The 20284-nt window shown below is 43.2% G+C and overlaps 1 protein-coding gene across 17 annotated transcripts in view; it reads left to right on the top strand.

The window, feature by feature from the left end:
• FBRSL1 (fibrosin like 1) overlaps window positions 1–20284 on the top strand; it is a 585865-nt gene that overhangs the window by 107386 nt on the left and 458195 nt on the right. The window contains exon 1 of one of the 17 annotated variants that reach the window (XM_064168208.1): window positions 12720–12860. The exons of 15 other annotated variants lie outside the window; for them this stretch is intronic. In XM_064168208.1, coding sequence (XP_064024278.1) covers window positions 12777–12860 — 84 coding nt within the window. In that variant the 5' untranslated portion in view covers window positions 12720–12776. Of the gene's footprint in view, window positions 1–12719; window positions 12861–20284 lie in introns of those variants that run through there. One more of the 17 variants, XM_064168210.1, reaches the window with a different exon arrangement.

The raw sequence follows: 20284 nt of genomic DNA, 5'->3' as shown, positions 1-20284 counted from the left end.
TCTGGACGCTATGGTCACTAAATCATTTAGAGCTGTGCTGTAGCTGAGCGCTTCCAGCTTCGCCTTTTGTTACTGTCACACAGTGGGACCTGGAAAGGAGCCAGGGCTGCAGGCGCCTATTGTGCAGGGAAGCCGCACATCTGCAGTAGAAGACGAAAACTGGATGTCAGCTGCCTGAGCAAAACTTCTCAAAAGTGGTGTTGCAAGGGCCTGAAAAGGGGGCTGGCAGGTTGTTTTTTTTAATTTCTTCTTCTTGGTGCAGCCAGGCTGCTGTGGCGTGTTTGGAATCCTGATGGGTTCCTGTGATTTTAAGCTCTACCTTTCATTTGGGTGGAGGGGATGGTGGTGGTAAGAGAAGCGTGGCCAGAATCTTTATAACTGTAATAGACTGCAACAAAAGGTCTATTCACTTCTTGATGAACCAGGGATTTACGTGCATTAGTCCCCACTCTGTAGAGAGAGGGGAGACTGGCCGATGAATGGAGAAAATTCCGCTCTTCTGTGCAGCCCTCATGTCACCCCCCCAGCACCAAGTGATCCATGGTGTCTGATAGGGCTGTTTAGTAACTGGGAATCAGCAAACTCTGTGCTTGGGTTATGGGGAAATGAAGTGTTTCTGCTCTTTGCCTCCTTGAAGGTCCACACAGAGCAGCAGGAGGTCTTTTATTTATTGTAGTTTTCTATTAATTTTAATTTTCAGTCCACATGTGTGCAAACAAATTAAGCAGGGATGGGTTTGCATCGCAGCTAAGATACTTGTTAAATGAGATTTGTGTGTAATATATATAGTACAGAAACAGTGTGCTTGTCTCATTAGTGCAGTCAGAAGTAATTGCTCTGAGTCTGAACATTTATGTTGTAGCAATACCCTCAAGATTTAGAAAAAAGGTCCATGCTGCTGGTTGCTGAATGAGCCTGTGCAGCTTGTCTGAAGGACAGCGTTTGCAATGGTACAGCAGAATGGTAGCAAGCAAAAGTGGAGGAGTTTAGGAGCTTACTCAAAATGTCTCTCTTGAGTCAAGAGAGTAACTATTTCTTACAAGATATTTCTCTACCCATTCCACCTCCCACTACTTCCTCCAAGACCGTTTTTCTGTGAGGGATCCTGAGGTCAGATGTAATTCACTGGGGCAGTCTTGGTGCAGTGAGCGGCTTGAACCCATCCTGAACCATTTCAGGGGCAGGATTGGGCTCCTGACCACCACTGTGTGTCCAAAGCCACCTCAGGGCAGTGTGATTGTGATGGAGGTTGAGCACGGGGGTTGGCCCATTGTGGAGCTGCTTGCAGATCTCTGTGCCACGAGCTCCCAATCCACATTTGAAATAGCTGAAGCTACTGATGCAAAACATCTTGTGAACAGTGCGGAGGCCAAATTTGCTGCATTGCCAAGCTTTTCTGAGAGCATGTGTTGACTGGGGAGGATTATTCAAAATAGCAACGTATCTGTATTGTGTGTGGTGTAATACAGAGGAAAGCACCAGCTCCTGTGGCATCCAGCCCCGTCCTGTCGGCTAGTGCTGGAGAGGTCAGACCCTTGGCGTGTGCTGCAGTCCTTTTGTACTTGTAAAAGTCTGGTGGGGGAGGATAGGAAGAAGTGCAGCTTTCCTTTGAAAACAAAGCGGAGGACAGGAAGGAGCAGCTGGTCTGTAAGCAGCCTTCTCCTGATGTAAATATATTCACCATTGAGACACAATTGAGAAGGATGTACCCACACTAAGGGCAGAGCCAGTGCTGTACTGTACATGCTTCAGGCCTGGAAAAGTGTCTTTATCCTGTTGCCATAGCACTCCACTTTGGGAGCTCCTTCATTCAGGCTTCTGGATGCTTCCAAAATAAAAATATGTTTCTAGGGACATGGGAAAGACTCACATTCTTCACTACCAGGAAGAGTTAAGTTCTCTGAACCGTCTCCTTGGGCAAGCATAGGAGAATCACATTTTTGTTTCTGCCTTTAGCATTTAAGCATGACCCTGTGCTGCAGTTCATGAAGTCAAAGCTGTGAATCCCCACTCCCCTGAGGATTTGTTCTAGCTGTATTCATCTCTGGGATAATATGCCAAGAAAACTCTCTGGATTTATGAAACCACAGCCTGACTGGATTATACTAGCAGTATATTTGGAAATGCAATTGGTCTCTTGAAACCAAAAATAACAGTGTGCTATCTTTCATATGGTTCTCATACTGCTGATACAGCTAATGATTACAGAAGATTTGGAAAGAGTTATAGCAAATCATAAAAATAAATCTGGACTGAGGTAATAATTCAGGAAGAACCTTTGGTAAGTCTAGGCACGTCATCTTTTCTTGATTAGAGGTCACTCAGCCTACATACTTTCTTGCTATAGTCAGTTAATTCTGTAGAGCCTGCATGTTACTGACCTGTATCTGGTGTAACCAACCTTAAACTTTATTTTTCATGGGATCATATTTTGTAGCACTTTGACAGTCTGCTTTTATAGTTCCTGACAGCTCTAGTTGAATTTTGGAAGGTGGATTGGTCCTTTTCCCTTCTTTTTACCTTGCTTCAGCCTGACTCACATGATGTATGTGTCTGTGTTGGGTACTGGCAAAGACATTGCAGAGGCACCAGAAAATCCAGCACAACAGGCTGTTGCTTGGGCTGTAGTTAGTGTGGTGGCATTTTGGATGTGATCATGCCCCAGTACTTGGCACTGGTGAGGCCACACCTTGAATACTGTGTGCAGTTTTGGGTCTCTTACTGTAAGACAAACATTGAAGGGCTGGGGTGTGTCTAGAGAAGGGCTACAAAGCTGGTGAAGAGTCTAGAGAACAGGTCTGGTGAGGAGCAGCTGAGGGAACTGGGGTTGTTTAGTCTGGAGAAGGAGGGGCTGAGGGGAGACCTCAGTGCTCTCTAAAGCTGCCTTGAAAGGAATTTGGAAGCAGATGGGAAGTCAGTCTTATCTCCCTAGTATCAAGTGATAGAATGAGAGGACATAGCCTCAGCACAACGGAAGGTTTAGGTTGGATATTAGGAAAAATTACTGAAGGAGTGGTCAGGCATGGAAATAGGCTGCTGGTGAGGTGGCAGAGTCACTGTATCTGGAGATGTTAAAAAAACAGGTAGAGATGGCCCTTCAGGACATGGTTTAATGGCTGTGGTGCTGTAGGTTGACAACTGGACTCAGTGATCTCTTAGAGGTCTTTTCCAACCAAAGCAATTCTGTGATCCTGTTGCTAAAAGTGCTTAAATCTGGCTCAATAGGCAGGAGTTTGAAACAGGAGCCCTTTGAATTACTGATGTATTCATCTTCATAGCTGCTGGCCATGGGAAGGGGTGCAGGACGTGGGTGTTGGTGGTTAATGATGCAACAGTCCATGGCTGATACTGGCAGCCAAGTCTTTAGATTATGCAAACGACCAATGCATTATTAGTGAGGCACTGTTCAATTTTTAATGCAGTACATGGCAGCATAGTGATATTACTGCCATTATTTAATTAGAAAGTTGTCTGGGTAACCATTGCAATCCTACTTTGAATTTTTGCATGTTGATAACTGCTTTATCCAAAGTTGGGAGTGCCTGGTTGGAATAACATCGCATGTGTAAATACTGTTGTCTTCAGATGGCTGAGACCTTTTAGCAGTACTGAGGGGAGTGAGGCAGTCTGTATACAAATGTTTAAACTTCATTCTGACCTTGTAAATCCTGTTTTCTCCCCAAGTGCAAATCTGGTGCAATGCAAACAGCAGTGCTTCAAAATAACCCTAATTAGCAATTAGCTGCAATAAATCAAGTTTGGATGCTGTGCTGTTGAATTTGATACTCTCTTACGGCACAAGTTGTATGGTAGACATTTAACTGTTTTAGCTCCTGGTGCTGTTTTTCTCACATTAAGTAAAATACCTAAATGTCATGTGAATCTCAGCATCAATTGACTTGATCATCTGTATGCTTCTCATTTAATGCAGACGTGCTGTCTGCATAAAGAGAACAGATAATCTCAGGCAACTCTGTGCTGTTGAGCTGCCAGTGCCTTTATTCAGTATTTGCACGAAAATTCAACCATTCTAGTTGCCTTCAGAAATGCATCAAGTCCAAATAGAATGACTGCTGATAACAGCCTGAAAAAGTGAAAATTGTTAGGGGGATCTGGGGGCTAATTGGGCTTGTAGAAACAGAAATGGTATTCTAGTGATGTTCTAACCAGAGTCACTTTTATGACCCTGAGGACATGATACTGAGGAGCAGCTAAGGGAGCTGGAGTTGTTTAGTCTGGAGAAGAGAAGGCTAAGGGGAGATCTTACTGCTCTCTACAACTCCCTGAACAGAGATTGGAGTGAGGCTGGTGTTGGTTTCTTCTCTCAAGTGAGCAGCGATAGGATGAGAGGAAATGGGTTTAAGTTGTGCCAGGGGAGGTTTAGATCGAGCATTAGGAAAAAATTCTCTACTGAGGAAGTGGTGAGGGTTTGGAACAGGCCACCTGGGGGGTGGTGAAGTCACCATCCCTGGCAGCCTTCAAGAAGCTGTAGATGTGATGTTTCAAGATGTAGTTTAATGGTCATCATAGCTAGGTTAAGGTTGGACTCAATGATCTTAAAGGTCTTTTCCAACCTGAATTATTCTCTAAGTGTTGGAAAGGTGATTCTTACCTGAAAAGAAGAATCTGTGGTTTTGAAGCAAAGCTTTAGTGGTTCTGATGGTGTCAAGTGAGGCAAGATGACGGTGGTCACCACAGCAGCAATGAAATGCCTCCTTAGCATGAGATTAAAAAAAAAGCAACAATGCTTTTACAGTTGTTCTTATAAATTGCTTTAAATTTACCGTAGCAATGAAGGTTTAACACTTTTTGTACAGCTGTAGGGCTCTAGCTCTGCAATTCCAGCAGTGTGGGGGGTCTATAAGGAGCAACAAAACCACTCCTGTCCCCTGAGTCCCCTTGGTAGGGAATTGCCTTACAGCTGTTGAGTTCAAGAGGCCAGCTGTGAGTCAGTCAGCACTGGTGCTGTGGAAGCTGAGTGACTAATGGGTGCTACACCAGCAGATTTTTGCTCCTGTGATGGTAATTTAAGGGTGGAGCTCTTTGCTTTCAGTAGTTCTTATTTTGTTTTCTTCTGGCTAGTTTGGACATTTATTGCACAAGTGAGTTCTTAGTTACTGGCTTTGAATACATTGAAGCTTCGTATGCCTTAGATGATGGTTTGGTAATGCACACTTGGATTTTTTGGGAATTTGCTTGGATTTTGTCAGAACCTCAGTGTAATACCTAAATAGCAAATCCCAAGGAGTCAATGTCTCTTAAGGCAGCAATAGAATTTTTTTTTATATTTTATAATATGCTTCTGTAAGCTAGATAAATATTGCTCTTGGCCATCTAGGTCAGGTGCTGAGATTGGGACCCTTTTCCATCTATTCCCAGTCTCATACTTCTGTTAAAATATAACTTTGACTAGGTTTATCTTTGCTGAAATCTGCTGCAGTGTAGCCTGCTGCTACATTCAAGGTCCCTAAAAGGGCCAGAATTCATCTTCTTCCTTGGTCAGGCAGTGCACTTGCTTTTGTCTAACAAAGTCCATGTTATTGTACAGGAAGCGATGACACCAGTGTCTCTTACACCTCAGTGTCTTTGAAAGAGAAGGTAATAATTATTGACACTAATTAAGATGCTGGATCCCCAATTTATCACTAGCCGTGTTCTCAGTGTGGTTTACCTAACTCCTTTCCTGATTTTTATCCTGCCTCACAGAATAACAACAATGCTGTCCTTATAGGTCAGTGTATGGGTGGACTGTGCATTGCTAACATTCCATTCAGAACTGCACCCTTGTGTAATAAAGGGCAGAGGAAAGCAGGTGTCCTGAGGTCTGCTGTTGGAGTTGGAAGAACTTGGTGACTGTTCCAGTGGGTAGGGAAAAGCACTGAGTACTGCATGATTGAGCAACAAAACCGACACTTTGTTTTTGTGACTTACTGACCTTTGGGGAATAGGAAGAAATCCAAAGTGCGCTTGCAAGGAAGTCCAGTAAAACATTTAATTCTAGATGTACAGGTGGGAAAGGCTTCTTTACAAGGTGCAATCCATGAATAGGAAAGCAGAGCTGCTCAAGGATGATGATTTAATCCATGTGCAGGGAGAGCATGAGTGGCTTTTAATTTGAAGTAAGTGCTTTCTCCGGGACTGTTTTAAAATCTTTTGTTCTTATCATTCCTTATTGTTTCTGCTGAGCTTTCCTGTATGTCATCACTCAGCTGAGGCTTGCTGTAACTTTAAGGGCAGGCAGCTGCTTTTAAAAGGACAAGCTGCTGTTGTGCTGGTCCAGGAGGTGTCTGTGGTACTGACTCTAGCAGGGCTGCCTGCTTGGCAGGGCACCAAGGTTGCCCTTGTGGGTTTCTGCACTCCGTTGTACTCTTCCATATATTGTAAGGTAGCCTTGACTGAATTAGTCAAATTATGCTGTCTGCAAGAACTGGGTTTTAGGATTTACACCAAAGAGGACTGTTGTCTTTCTCTCACATGTTTTAGGTGTTCCGTTAGTGTGCTTTGAATGTGTATGCAAAGACCTTTTCAGTCTGTTCTGAAGACAGGTAGTTTTGTTTTGAACAGCACTTTAAGGGTGCTGGCTTTTATTCAAATAATAAATGAAATCCTTTAACAACTCCACCCTTAACCCAGAGTTTGTGTTGTCTTCTCCATAATTTTACCCCACTCAAAACTGACTGTAAGTCATGTAGTAACAAAGATGCTGATAGTGTTGTCAGCACCAGCTGTCCCTCTTTGCAGCCCTTTCTTCTACTGAATTATTTACTACTGGGATTTACACTGTGTATATAGTGTAAAACTTCTATCACAGCAATTGCATGTGTAAACCGGTGCTGGATGCAGAGGTGGTCTCTAAAGTGTTAAAAGAATGCTAAGGGGAAGGACTTCCATTTAATTGGTTTTATCTGTGGCTCCAGATTTATTCATTCTTCTCTTTATCTGTAGTTTAGCAAATAATCATTCTCCATAATTTGACACATTATATGGCTGAGCAATTATGTTCTAATTATGGAATCCCTTAACTGCAAGGTATAGTTTCATATAATGTTTGAGTCTTTTATTAACTGTAGGCACGTTTCCGTGGGCTATTTTTTCAACTGAATGTAAAGGTTCCCAGTACTGGAAAAAATGAGATTCATGATGTATTTGCTATTGTTCAGAGAGTGCAACGGGAATGAGTAATGAGAATGGAAAGGATTGAAGGGCAGCTGTTAGCAAAGAAATCATAGGTTTATGCTTTCAGTGCAGCCAACAAGGATCACACTTTAAACTTTAGCTGAACTGAAAAGGGAGAGAGTCTCTGACTCATAAAATTACATAAGTATGAGTTTTAAGTAGTTTGTCATGTACCTGTGACTAGCATACATTTTTTTTTCCTTTCTTTTTTTGGGGAGCCTCTTCTAGATCTCTTTCTGTAAGAAAGCACTGAAGTGCTTCCTTTAGGTGGCTGTTGTCATAGTTCTGTGCTTCTCCAAGCAAAGGTCAGTAGATGACATTTTTAGAATAGAGCCCAAATTTATTAAAGGCTTAAAATGTAGCTGGGAGGGTCACTGACAGCATGGCCACCGTGCCTCTTGGGTGGAGTATTTGAAGTACTTTTGATGTAGGTTTAGGGTCCATTGTTCATTGACGGTTTCCTGAGTAAAGGCCTTGTATTGTTGCACTGTATGTGCTCAATTACAGTTGCCTCCCGTATATTTGTACAGATGATTTCCTGTAATCTTGTTGTTTGAATGTTCATTTAGGTGACAATCTCCTTATCTTTCCACCGGGCAGTTACCTGGCAAGACAGAGAGTGCTTGAAGCAAACACTGATGTGCTAGTAAAGCCAAAGAAGCATCTTAGGTCATTTTTAAGGAGTTTGAAACTAGTACCAAATGTGCTTTGCCAAAGCGAGGCAGTTGTTAGTTGCCAGCTATTCCCTGCTGGACTGGAAATCCTCAGGGCAGAAATGCTCTGTCCTCCTCAAAAAGGCTGCTGTGAGGGGTCTGTTGTCTGATGCTATCAAAGATAATATACTGCAGAGAGTAATGTGCTTCTAAAATGTATTTCCTAAAGATGATGTGCTCTGATTTTATTGTAACGTTAACATCTTACGTCTATTAAGCCCTGGACTTGTTATGAGATGCTGGACACATTCCCAGCCATGTAACTTGATGCTGTTTTGTGTGACAAACAAAGGTATGGAGCTCACAGTTGCCACAGAGCAAGTGGTAAGTGATAAATCACAGGTGTCATGCTTTCTTGGGGATTGCTGAATTGTTTCCAGCAATCTTCAGAGTGTGTGGAGGTGGGGGGAGGGGGGGGAAAGCAGACTTGGAAACCTGGTTGGGGGGGCTATAAGATTTGGTGGGAGGTTGGAAGGGAAACAACAGAGGACAAACGTTATTGTTATTCCTCTGTGTGTGTGCAGAGAGCGACTGGAAATCCCATTGCACCTCTTCATCTGCTGGGAGCTAGACTTGGTATGTGGGGTACTACTGCTTTTTGTTTTGCAGTCTGGATGCATTTCTAAGGATTTCAGTTTTAGAAAGGGATGGAGAAGATTTGTTTTCTTATACTTGAACCATGCCAAATGGACATCAAAAAACACAGCTTCTGTCAGTGCTTGTAAGGAGGTGAGGTCAGGTGTGTACACAGCCTTGCATGTGAACCTGCTCAAAGTCAGGATTTTTTCTAAGTGATTGCCAGGGTAATCTTTTAAAAAGTGGTAATTATTTATTTATCCAGTAGTCCTCAGGCATAGGTAGTCAGAGATCGGTGTCACATCCTCCTGCAGAGTCCATAAAGAAGTAGCAGATCACAGGTAAGAAAAATTGTTCTCTGCCAGAGGAGTTCAGAGGGGGAAATGTGTGACCTGAACCAGAGGTGGATTTTCCTTCAGTTATCAAAATTGATGTGGAGAGCTCTTGATGCAATGAAGTTATCCAGCCTGGTAGATACTATTTCTGTTTAAAATTCTGTGGGAGGAGTGTCCTAAGGAAGAGTCTATTATTGCTGTGCTTGTTAATGGAAATTGTGCTTCACTACCAATGGGCAGGATTTGGCTCTTTGGAGATGTCCTATTAAATGCTTTAGGGAATAGGTCGTACATGATGTGTTCATTTCCTTAGTATAATTCCCTATCACTAATGCCATTAAATGCACCATTACCAACCATCTTATGTAAATGATTTTTCCAGTCTTTTCTCTTAGCTCAAAATACCCTTTTGGAGGGCTCTTGATTAGTTGAACTCAATTTGCTCAAAGGTTAGCATGTTAAATTGGTATTTGGTTTTCATTAACCTGTGCAGTAATATCTTGTCATTAGGAAAGGCCTTTTGCAGGGTCTCCATCATCATTCATTTCTTGTAGCTAGGTGCTTTCTTTTTTCTTCTTTTCTCTCCAATTCATGCTGTCAAGGATGCTGCCTTAAGAAGCAACTTGTCTTTTGTGTCATGTAAAAAAACAACTCTGTGGCAGCATGGTAACCCAGAAGCGTCCTGTGAAGTGGGTTCAGTTAGCAAGAGCATCTGCTTCATTCTGAAATATTTGTAGTTAGCATTTAATTAGGTTTTGGCAAGGTGTTATCATGACACTTCCTTGAAATGAGGCTATTTATTGCTGAGGGTGATCAAACATAATGTAAGAAAGAAAGAAATCTGGGGCACCTGGTCATTTTTTTTTTACTGAACTTTAAAGAGACACAGATTAGAAAATCCAAAATATATTGCTGAGGCAGGATTGTGTTTCTCTTCAGAAATAACAAGAGCTTGCAAGGATATCTGCAGGAAGGAATTGTAATAGCACAGTTCTCAATGTATGGTTGCAGCAGACTTCTGAATAATGCTTGTACTATCTATTACCCTGTAATTGCTACCTATCAAAACTGTGTTGCGTTAATGTGACTGATTTTCTTAGGTGGTTCAGGCATCTCCTGCTCCTGTTCTGCCCAAAGCCTCATTTTGAAGTGCAATCATATTTCTTCCTCTTGGTGCATCTCTTTCTCTCATACCAAATTGATAAAAGCAACATATTTGACCATAAATAAAATTAATGGGGCAATGAAACAAAAGAAATTGTGTTTTACTAAACCCTCTCTGTTTGCTTTGCTTAAAAACCCAATACATTACTCTAGGGATACAGAAGAGCAGCACAAGACTTTGAAGCTTTGCATCAAGTGTGTTTCTTACCTGTTCTCCATCTCAAAAGAGATTCTTTGAAGTACTTCCTGGAAGAGCAGAACCAGCAAGTTAATTTTTAGTGCCCAAGATCAACAGTAGTATATCAAGTGAGATTTTTTTCCAGTGCTAAACAAAAGTCCAAGTAGTTGGAAAGGAAAGATGGCAAATTCCTGTCCTTATGGAAAATGTGAATGATAGGATTTTTCTCTTCTGGGCTGGAAATTCAGTCTATTCATGATTCATTAATATTATCATCTCGCTAGTTCTAGCTGCAGAAACTGTCTCGAGTTTTGCATAACAGAACCATTTAATTTTTACAATAACACTTATTTAACTAGTTCTGCTTGTAGAAAGATATCTGACAATGGGCAGCTTCACGTGCCCCCTTCCACCCCACCACTTTATTTGTGTTTTCACAATCACAGTATTGTTCCTCTAGAGTTGCAGCAGGAATATTTTAGTCTGGAGTGGCCATACAGCATTCTCTGAGCTCTTTCAGCTATGAGACTCTTCTCTCTTAACAGCATTGCTCTGATATCATAGAGTCACAGAATCAACCAGGTTGGAAAAGATCTCTAGAATCATCAAGTGCAGCCTAACCCTTCTAACTAACTAAACTATGGCACTAAGTGCCTCATCCAACCTCCTTTTTAGCACCTCCAGGGAGGGCAACTCCACCATCTCTCCAGGCAGCCCATTCCAATGCCAGTCACTCTTTCCATGAAGAATTTCTTCCTAACGTCCAGCCTAAACCTGCCCTGGCACAGTTTGAAGTGGTGTCCTTTTGTTCTGTAACTAGGTGCCTGGGAGAGGAGACCAACCCCACCTGGCTACAACCTGTTTTCAGGTAGCTGTAGACAGCAATGAGGTCTCCCCTGAGCCTCCCCTTCTGCAGGCTGAACAACCTCAGCTCCCTCAGCTGCTCCTTGTGGGGCTTGTGCATGCTTGATGCCTGTCTTCTCCTTATCTACCTGCAAAACCATAAATTGAAGTACTGTGCTAAGGTAGAGGGAGGGAGAAAATAAAGATCGTTTCAGGCCTTCTTCTTAAGAAGGAACAGGAGCCACTGCAAAAACCTCAACTCACTCTTACAAAAAAAATCCAACAGACCAGAAACAACCTAATCTACTACACTTCATTAAACAGGGATTTAGAAATCCTCTTAATGACTCTTTTTGCTGTTATTGTTGTGTAATTTAACAAAAATACCCCCCCTCCAAAAAAAAAAAAGTTTGTTGCTATATTTGAATAATGGCAAAATAAAGAAAATGGAAGCTGATTAAAATGTGGATTTCCTGGGGAGTGTCACTTTAGTGTCTAAAACAGGAATAATCTCCATTGGAGCTTTCCTTAGAAATAAAGTTAGGTTGGTTTGAAATGGAAAGAAAAATGCTGACTTGCTTATGACCTAATGTAGGCAAAGGTTTAAGGCATCTGTTTTTCCTTTTGCTTTTTAATCTCATTTGTAATTGTTTGTTCTGCATTTGCCCTTTTCACTCCTAAGAATGGTTTCACTTTTTCCAGGCTATTACTGGCACTGACAGAAAATGCAAAATTTATCTTCTGTGTTGCAGAGGCTTTTGGCTGTTTCCATTCAGCAGTTTTAGCCTTTCAGGTAACACCAACAGAAACACCACAGATTATGAGGATGCTTCCCCTCCCTGCCCCCAACGTCTGCTAATAAGGAACCTGGCAAATGCATCTAAACCAAAGCCTGGAAAAATACAGGCTTCAAAAGCTGACTGTTCCTCTCTGGAATGAGCCCTAAGTGAAGCTGTGAGTTTCCTCAGCCTTAATCAGTTTGAAGCAAGATGTCATAAAGTAATCAGGCTCGGCTTAGAAGAATTGCCTGGGATTGTTTCAGGCCAAACTGTCAAGAGGGAAAAGTGGAGCAACAGCTTATTGAATCTAAAACCCAAGCTCACCTTTGCTACATCTACATTCCAGCTTAAAGAGCTCTTAAAATCACTTTCTTGCCTGCCTCTCAGCAGCTCTGCGTGGGTGAATATATTCTTTAAAGAGTTTGCTCAGGGACATAAACTTGTGCTTTTTGTGAATACAGAGTTGCACAGCTCTGTCCCCTGTGTCAAATGGCCGGTGCAGAAGCCCAGACAGCTGTGTCATCCTGGCCCTGTGGCAGACAGCATGGTGGGGACCGGATCCTTGAACAGGGCTCCTGGCTTCTGCAGTAACCCCAACAGCAGCCAACTGAATGAAAGTCTTCAGGGAGGGGTGGGGGGAAATGTCATGTGGAAAATAATTTGCAGAGCAGACACTAAGCATCAGTTTTTCCTTTTGCTGTGCTCCAAATGCACTGGGTCTCAGGGTGTGTTTTCTGTTTTGTTTTGCTTTGGTTTTGTTAACATTGCCTTTGGAGAGCACAAAGCTTCCTCTGGCTGAGGGCTGAAGCTAAAAAACTAAAATCAAAATTGCTAAGCATTAGGCCAAATAATAGTAAGAAGTGGTTTAGATTAAACTGTCTCACCTGTGCAGCATGTGATGAGGTGTCTTTGGTTAGTCATGTAAATAGGACCTTTATTAGTGGGCTGGGTTCTGCTGTTGCTCCACCCAGCTCTCTGGTATTGGAGGCCTTCAGGGAGCACTTGGCAATCAATGGTGTCTCTGGCTTGGGTGAGGCTCCCCTGCTTCCACCCTAAGCTGATGGGAAACGGGTGTAACTTGTGCGGGAGTGAAAGAGTAAGTGGGGACATGTGGGTGTTGGCAGCGAGTGTAGGTTGCAGGGCATAAGCTGGAGTTGCTGTGTGTAAAGTAGATTTGGTTTTAGCTAAAAAAACTGAGAGTGCAGATTGTGAGAGGGATTGCTTAGAGTTAAGAGGCAGTGCATTGACCCTTTAGTTTCACCTAAAGGAAGGTACACCAGGTCTTGTGTGCTTTTACTGCTTTTATTTTCCTTTAAGTTGCTTCTGGAAGCACAGAATCAAAAACCTAACTTGAAAGCAGCCAGGAAAATGAAGCAAAACAGTTGCAGGCTTAAGCTTTCAGCAGAACAGCTGGCACAGGCACGTGTCCAGGCAAGTGACATCTTGACTTGGAAAATCACATGCCACTTCTGGTTGGGGTTGTGTCGGGATCCCGGGACAGGTCCTGGAAGTTTGAACCCTGCAGAAGTTCCTCTGCTAGGAGCTGAGCTGGGGAGGATCATGTTCAAACAGCTCGGTCTATTTCTTTCCCCCAGGCTGCTATTTTCATCCATCTGCTGTCCCTGGAAGGGAGAAGCTGGATTCCTTTTTTTTTTTTCCTTCCTTTTTTTATCCTTTGCCTGTTCAGAAGAGGAGGAAAAGACCAGTTTGTGTGGGAAGCCCAGGTCGGGAGGGAAGGGCTTGGCAGATGTCATGATACAAGCCAGCAATTGAGTACGTAGTCCCTGGCAGCAGAGCTGCTTATCTGTAACTGTGCTCCCGTGTCAGTCACCCCTTGTGATTGAAATGATTTCAGCTGCTCTCTGCAGGGTGAATGAAAGTGAAATTTTCCTTTCCTGCATGGATTGGTGCAGAGCTATGATTTTGTCATATTGATACTGATGGCATGTCATTGTGCTTGATATGTGTGTAGGAATTAGCATATGAGGGTAAGCCTTCAAGCACGAATGTGCTAGGGATAGTTAATTGTGTGCTGTTCAGCAGTGAAATATGGTAAGAAATAACTCGTACCAGGGGTTTTTGGAGCAGTACCTACAGATGAGGCATGTCGATGCTCTTGAGAGAGAAATTAGGTGCCTGATGCCCTCCAGCCTTTGCTGTGGGTTAGTTGGCTGTAAGTAGCTATTTAGTGGTGCAAACTGTGAGATGCATATATGAATTTGGTTGTGTGCATGGCAGAATCACCATAAAGTATCATGTTACTTAGTGCTCAGCAATGAAAGTTTTGTTAGCAAATTCTAATGCATTAGACCAAACAGACTTTAGTGATAATTTGAGTTTAAAAAGTTGTAAGCCCTGATCATTCAAATTTTAGACTTTCTCATTTTGCATAGCTATTTCATCCTCCTAAAACTGACCTCTCAACCCTCACACCTTCTCAAGCTTTCTTGATCAAAGCTTGCTTCCTCCAAAAACTACCACTTTGTGTTGTGACCAGGCAGTGATGAGGATTCCAGTTATTCCATGCAATGCTGTCTTGACATCTGAAAGGAATGGTTTAACCTTTTGAGTCTAGAGTCTGTGGATAATCATCAAAGGTCCTTCAGAGTTGAGTAAGAACAGCAAGTCTGTGTGTGCTTTAGAGCAGTGGACCTATCTGAAAATTCATAAGATGTCCACTGGAAAATTGGCAGGAGGTCCCAGTTTGTAAAGACTGGAAATCATTACTTTAATCCATTGGGCCCTTCATCTTTTGCAAGCTTTCTGGCCGCAAATAAAGGAATGCCAACTAGACTGTGTTAGGAACTAATTAATCCCCTCCCCTCACTTCTGCACTCTGTTATGAATTTCATCTGAACCCACTATAGCATTTGTATTTTGTATATGTGTTCCTTTCTTTTCATGTTGACCAAAAAAAGAACCTATCATGGGAGTTGAGGGAATTTATTTTAACTGATGTATTATTTACACAGTGGTAATGGCTCCTTTGTAAAGATGTCTTTTGAAACTTTTTAGCATGCATATTATCATTTAAATTCACACACGGAGACTATTTAAAATGTGTATTACAGTGTACATATGTATTTAGGGGCTTGTGTATATTATTTTATCCTAATGGGTAATCCATCTTTTCACTGTGTATTTAGGGACACTTAAATCCATGGATTATTCAGCAGCTGAGCATGCACATTAGCTTTGCAAGCTGAAATTCAGATGAAAAGTTACTGTGTTTGAAGAGGAAAAACATGCCCCCAAAAAAGAGAAGTCACTTGCCTGGCACTGGTTATGGGCAGGTGGACGTTCTGAGAATGAGTCCATATATATTTTGTACCTAGAGCTGTTTCCCTGACATGAGGGGGGGGGAAAGTTAAGAAAACCCCCTTTCAGTAAAAAGAGGTTCTTGCTCCTCACCTGTGTTCTCTGTGTTACTCCCCTGGAGTACTGCATCCAGCTCTGGAACCCACAACACAGGAATGACATGGACCTGATGGAGTGGGTCCAGAGGAGGGCCACAAAAATGATCAGGGGGCTGCAACACCTCTGCTCCGAGGACAGGCTGAGAGAGCTGGGGTTGTTCAGCCTGGAGAAGGCTCCAGAGAGACCTAATGGCAGCCTTCCAGCACCTGAAAGAGGCTCTGAGAATGCTGGAGAGGGGCTGTAGCCAAAGGCCTGTGGTGATAGGACAAGGGACAATGATTTAAAATGAGAGAAGGGCAGATTTAGATGGGATGTTAGCAACAAGTTCTTTACCATGAGGGTGGTGGAACACTGACACAGATTGCCCAGGGAGGTAGTTGAGGCCACATCCCTGGACCTGAGGTTCAACAAGGCTCTGAGCAACCTGATATAGTGGAGGATGCCTCTGCTGACTGCAGGGGGGTTGGACTAGATGAACTTTGGAGGTGCCTTCCAACCTGAAGCATTCTGATTCAATTTCCTTCAGGTTCTAGATGAAGGTTCCAGTGAGGAACTTACCTTTTTACTTAAATGTAAAAGGCTTTTCTCTTAATGCTTGGCAATAGCTCTGCTTGCAAGGAGAGCAGAAGAGTGTTTTCTTTGTCAAAGCTGCTGTCACTTCAAGTAGTGGAAATTGGCAGGTTTGGAAAATGCTACTCTATGCAGATTTAATTTTCTGGCATCACTCTCTTCACCTTTGCAATGGAGGAATACCAATGCCCAGCTTAGTTCTGAGCTGATTGTGCATGTGCATGTTTTCCCTGAGACCAAGGAACATGTTAAGGTGTGCTTGCTTTTCTTCTTTTCAAACAGCCAGCAGCACTGCTGACACTTTGCTGAAAGCTTTGCTGTCTAGAAATAATACAAATGCTGCGTTTGCCTCTGTTTGCTCGTTTACTTCCATGAGTGCTAACATGAAAACAGTCTCTGGAGAATTTGTCTGCTTCTGGGGCAGTCTTGAAATGTAGCTAATGATCAGTGCTGCCTTCTTCCTATGTAACAAAGCAATCTTCCTATTTGAGGCGGGTCAAGCTTATGAGGCAGAAACGCGCAGGCAGGGAAGCAGGCTCCCAGCAGTTTGGAAGGCAGCTCTTTCCCTCGCTAAATCATCCTTTGCACAGAAGAGCAGTGTGCTCTCCTCAGGACGCTGCCTCCCACCTGAGTAGCTGCTTGTTCTAGGCTTTCAGTGCTGAGTTTTTTTGAGAGTGCTAATCCATGGCAGCTGCAGCTGAATGTGGGACTGGAGTGGTGGGTGTAATATACTGATTTTTTCTTGCAAGAACTGGAACTATTCTCGCTCTGAAGTCCCTTCAAGTATTATGTGGATGCAGGAACAGTACCAAAGCTGGTGAGCAGCTAATAGAATTGGAATACAAAAAGTATTTCTGTTTGCTTGTGTTAGTGGAGCTGAGGTTTCCAAGTTGCATGCAGGTGCAAAAGGAACATCTTAGGAGCCTTGGACAGCAGCCTCTGTACATCCCCTGCAATCCTCCTAAAATCAACTCTTTGATATGCAAAAAGGAAATGGATTGGGTTCAACCATCCGAGACAGGGCAGTTCAGAGCATGGACGCTCAAGCAGAGAAAGCAAGCATGTCTTGAAGAATGAGCCACTTGTACCTCCTGGAGTCAATCAGACAGATGGCTTTCTGCACACTTGGACTCCACAAATATGGTATTGACTGCTGTATAAGCAGCTATGCAAGCCATGTTCTAGAGTATCTTTTCATTGAATGGCATCAAACTGTAAATCAGCAGTCTACTTTGAAGAGGAGGAGGAGGAGATGCTGCAGAAATGAAGCAAAACAGTGGCTTTTACTAAGTCTATAAACCTGGGACATGGCCTCAGCCAAAGTTTGTGTTGACTGCCCATAGACAGGGAATTGCAGTTGCTGCCATCTCAAACACTGGAACTTCCATGTGGGTCATTTTTGTGGGATTTTTGGGGGGGATTTTTTTTTTTTTCCCTTTCCATCTCTGGAGTTTTCTAGTGCTCAGGTGCACCCAGAACTTCTGCTGGTGGCAATGGGAGGACTGTTATCATAGCAATATCTTTCAGCTCTGCACTGGTGCTATTAGTCTACTCTGAACCGTGAACAGACCAGACCGTAATCCCTGCTGATAAGAGCAATACTGTTCCCTTGGAGTCTTTTCTGTTGGTAGTAACTGAGCTTAGTGAACATCCAGACTAAAAGTCACTGTTCTGCTCTTTTGATTTTTGACATAAACACTGTAATTAACTTATGGTCACCATCAATTCTCATATGCTCAGTTCCATTGAAATGCTAATGTAAGATAGCAAAGGCATAGACCTTGATCAACTTTCAGCTGAGTAGTGTATGGGTCTGTGTACTGCCAAATGCTTTAGGTTTTTGACACTGAGGTGTTATTTACAACTTCCCCAAATACCTCATGAAGAGACAGTTCCATGAAAGCATGAAGTGTCAAACTTTTGACTGTCTCTAATGGGTCATTTTGACAGCTTTCTTCAAACCCCAGCTGTTCTGAGCTAAATACTGTTAGGTAGATGTTATAGAATTTGCCTTCTGCATGAGCAGAGGGAATTTTTCCACCCCCACTTTTCAACCTACTATTACCACTACAAGAGGCTTGTCATCCTACACTTCTTAAGGAAGCCAGATTTTTGGCTTAGGTTCAAACATATGTTTCTCTGCTGCTGCCTGTGTGCTCTCTGATCTGCTGTTGGAAACCGGTTTCAACCGATGCACTTCCCTTAATTTTCTTTCCCAACTCCTGAGTGTTGCAAGTATGTATGAAGTATGGCTGGTGGATTGGCAAAAAAAATCCTGTGTCCTCAGTCCACTGAACTTTTCTATGGCCACTTAATAGATTTGTCAGTCTGGTAGAAAAATAGTTTAAAACCAAGAGAAGTCAATGGTAAAGTTGGCCTAGACATTAGGAACCTGTGCTAAACAAGAAACATATATTCTTATTCTTAATCATCATTTAAAAATGCAGTGGAGAAATGCTAGACTGTCCATTGGCTGCAGTGCATGAGCTTCAAGGACCTGAATTCCCATGTTAGCAACTTGTACTTGATTGTGGTGCTTTCTAGCCTGCGTGAATGTGACCTGCATCTAAATGAGAGCAGCTGGTGGAGGCAGAAGTGGAAAGCAGGGTGTTTAGATCCATAAAGACTGTCTGATCCTGTGGGCAGACAGTGTCCTGGGACCTTTGTGTTCCAAGCTTTTGGAAACTGTAATAACCAGTTTGGGGGAGTAGTTAAAGCAGCAGATGCCTTGTCCTGGGAATTTGTACATGAGGTGCTTGGATCATAGAATGGTTTAGGTTGGAAGGGACTTCAAGGATCATCCAGTTCCAACCTCCTATTATAGGCAGGGACACCTCCCACTAGAACAGGTTGCTCAAGGCCTCATCCAATCTGGCCTTGAACACCTCCAGGGAGGGAGCAGCCACAGCCTCCCTGGGCAACCTGTGCCAGTGTTTCACCACCCTCACTGTAAAGAACCCTTTCCTAACGTGTAGTTTCTAGATTGTTTCATCCTAATGGAGGATTGATGAGAGGATGCTCGTTGGGGTTAATGGAGATGTGTTTTAAAAGCTACCTCTGTCTCCCTGTGAAAAAACCAAATAGGTAGAAGCCCCCCAAACCTCTACCATGGCTGTGTGAGAGGAGGCTTGCACCTGGCCAACTCCTGAGTCAGTGAGCTCTGAGGCATGAGGGGCAGAGTAGTTAGTGCTTCATATTTACCCTGTTAAGAAATATTAGAGGATTTAGCTGCTTAGCTCTGTGAAGTCAAGGTTTAATATAAGGCTTGGGTAGTGTGGGGTTTTTTAGGCTTTGTTATAGTTAATTTCAAATCTGCCATTAAAGTAGAAAAAAGGCCATTTCAGTTATCCACGGAGCACTGGGACATTTTTCTTGCCCAGATTATCAGCTTTCAAGATCTCATTCTGTTCAGGTGCTGCCTTTGTAAATAAACCTACTGCTTCTGCCTGCCGATGGATTGTTGCAACCTGCACTGGGTGCTGCTGGAGTTCTGCTGATGCCCGGAAGTCACAGACCTGCCAGCCCTGCAGGTGCAGCCCTTCGGGGCTGCTGCAGGAAGGCTTGGTTGCTCTTTTCCCATAGTGGGGATAAACTACTCCGCTACAGATGCTGTGATACAGTAATTGCAGAGAGCTGGCTCCAGTGATGAAGCTTATAGTGACTTTGCATGGTCATTTCTCACTCTAATTTCTCTAGTCCTGAATCTGCAGCTTTAGGAAGAAGCTATCAAGTGAACAAAAATACAAATTCAAGAGCAAGTTAAAACAGCAGTATTAAATGTAGGTCTTTCTCGAATTTGGGGAGCACAGAGTTACTTGGGTCTCGAACACAAATCCTGTGAGGAGAGGCTGAGAGAGCTGGGGTTGTTTAGCTTGGAGAAGAGGAGGCTCAGGGGTGACCTCATTGCTGTCCCTGAAGGGACATTGTAGCCAGGTGGGGGTGGCCTTTTCTCCCAGGCAACCAGCAATAGAACAAGGGGACACAGTCTCAAACTGTGCCGGGGAAAGTATAGGCTGGATGTTAGAAGGAAGTTGTTGGCAGAGAGAGTGATTGGCATTGGAATGGGCTGCCCAGGGAGGTGGTGGAGTCACCATCCCTGGAGGTGTTCAAGAAAAGACTGGATGAGGCACTCAGTACCATGGTCTAGTTGACTGGCTAGGGCTGGGGGATAGGTTGAACTGGGTGATCTTCAGGGTCTCTTCCAACCTGGTTGATTCTGTGATTCCTCTAGCAGTTTGTAGGGGATTTGTTCCAGCAATCAGAAGAACAGACTCCCTTCTGCTGTAGCACACATTTGCTAGACTGCAAAGTTCCCTGGAGCCTTTGCCTTACCGGTTCTGGGCATCGCCTCTCTGCTCCTAGCTGCTAGCAGGTGGATCACAGCTTAATCTTCCTGTAATGGCTGAAACAGCAGGAAGCATTTGTGCCCAAACGAGGCATTTTCAAGTATTTCGTTATTCAGAGCTAAGGTTTCCAAGAAGCCCTGTAAATATACAATAGTGGCTGCATGCACATTGATGCATTTTCATAAGG

The sequence above is a fragment of the Pogoniulus pusillus genome, chromosome 30 (genome assembly GCF_015220805.1).
Source record: "Pogoniulus pusillus isolate bPogPus1 chromosome 30, bPogPus1.pri, whole genome shotgun sequence".
NCBI classification, from domain to species: Eukaryota; Metazoa; Chordata; class Aves; order Piciformes; family Lybiidae; genus Pogoniulus; species Pogoniulus pusillus.
This window is presented reverse-complemented; position numbering and strand designations above follow the sequence as displayed.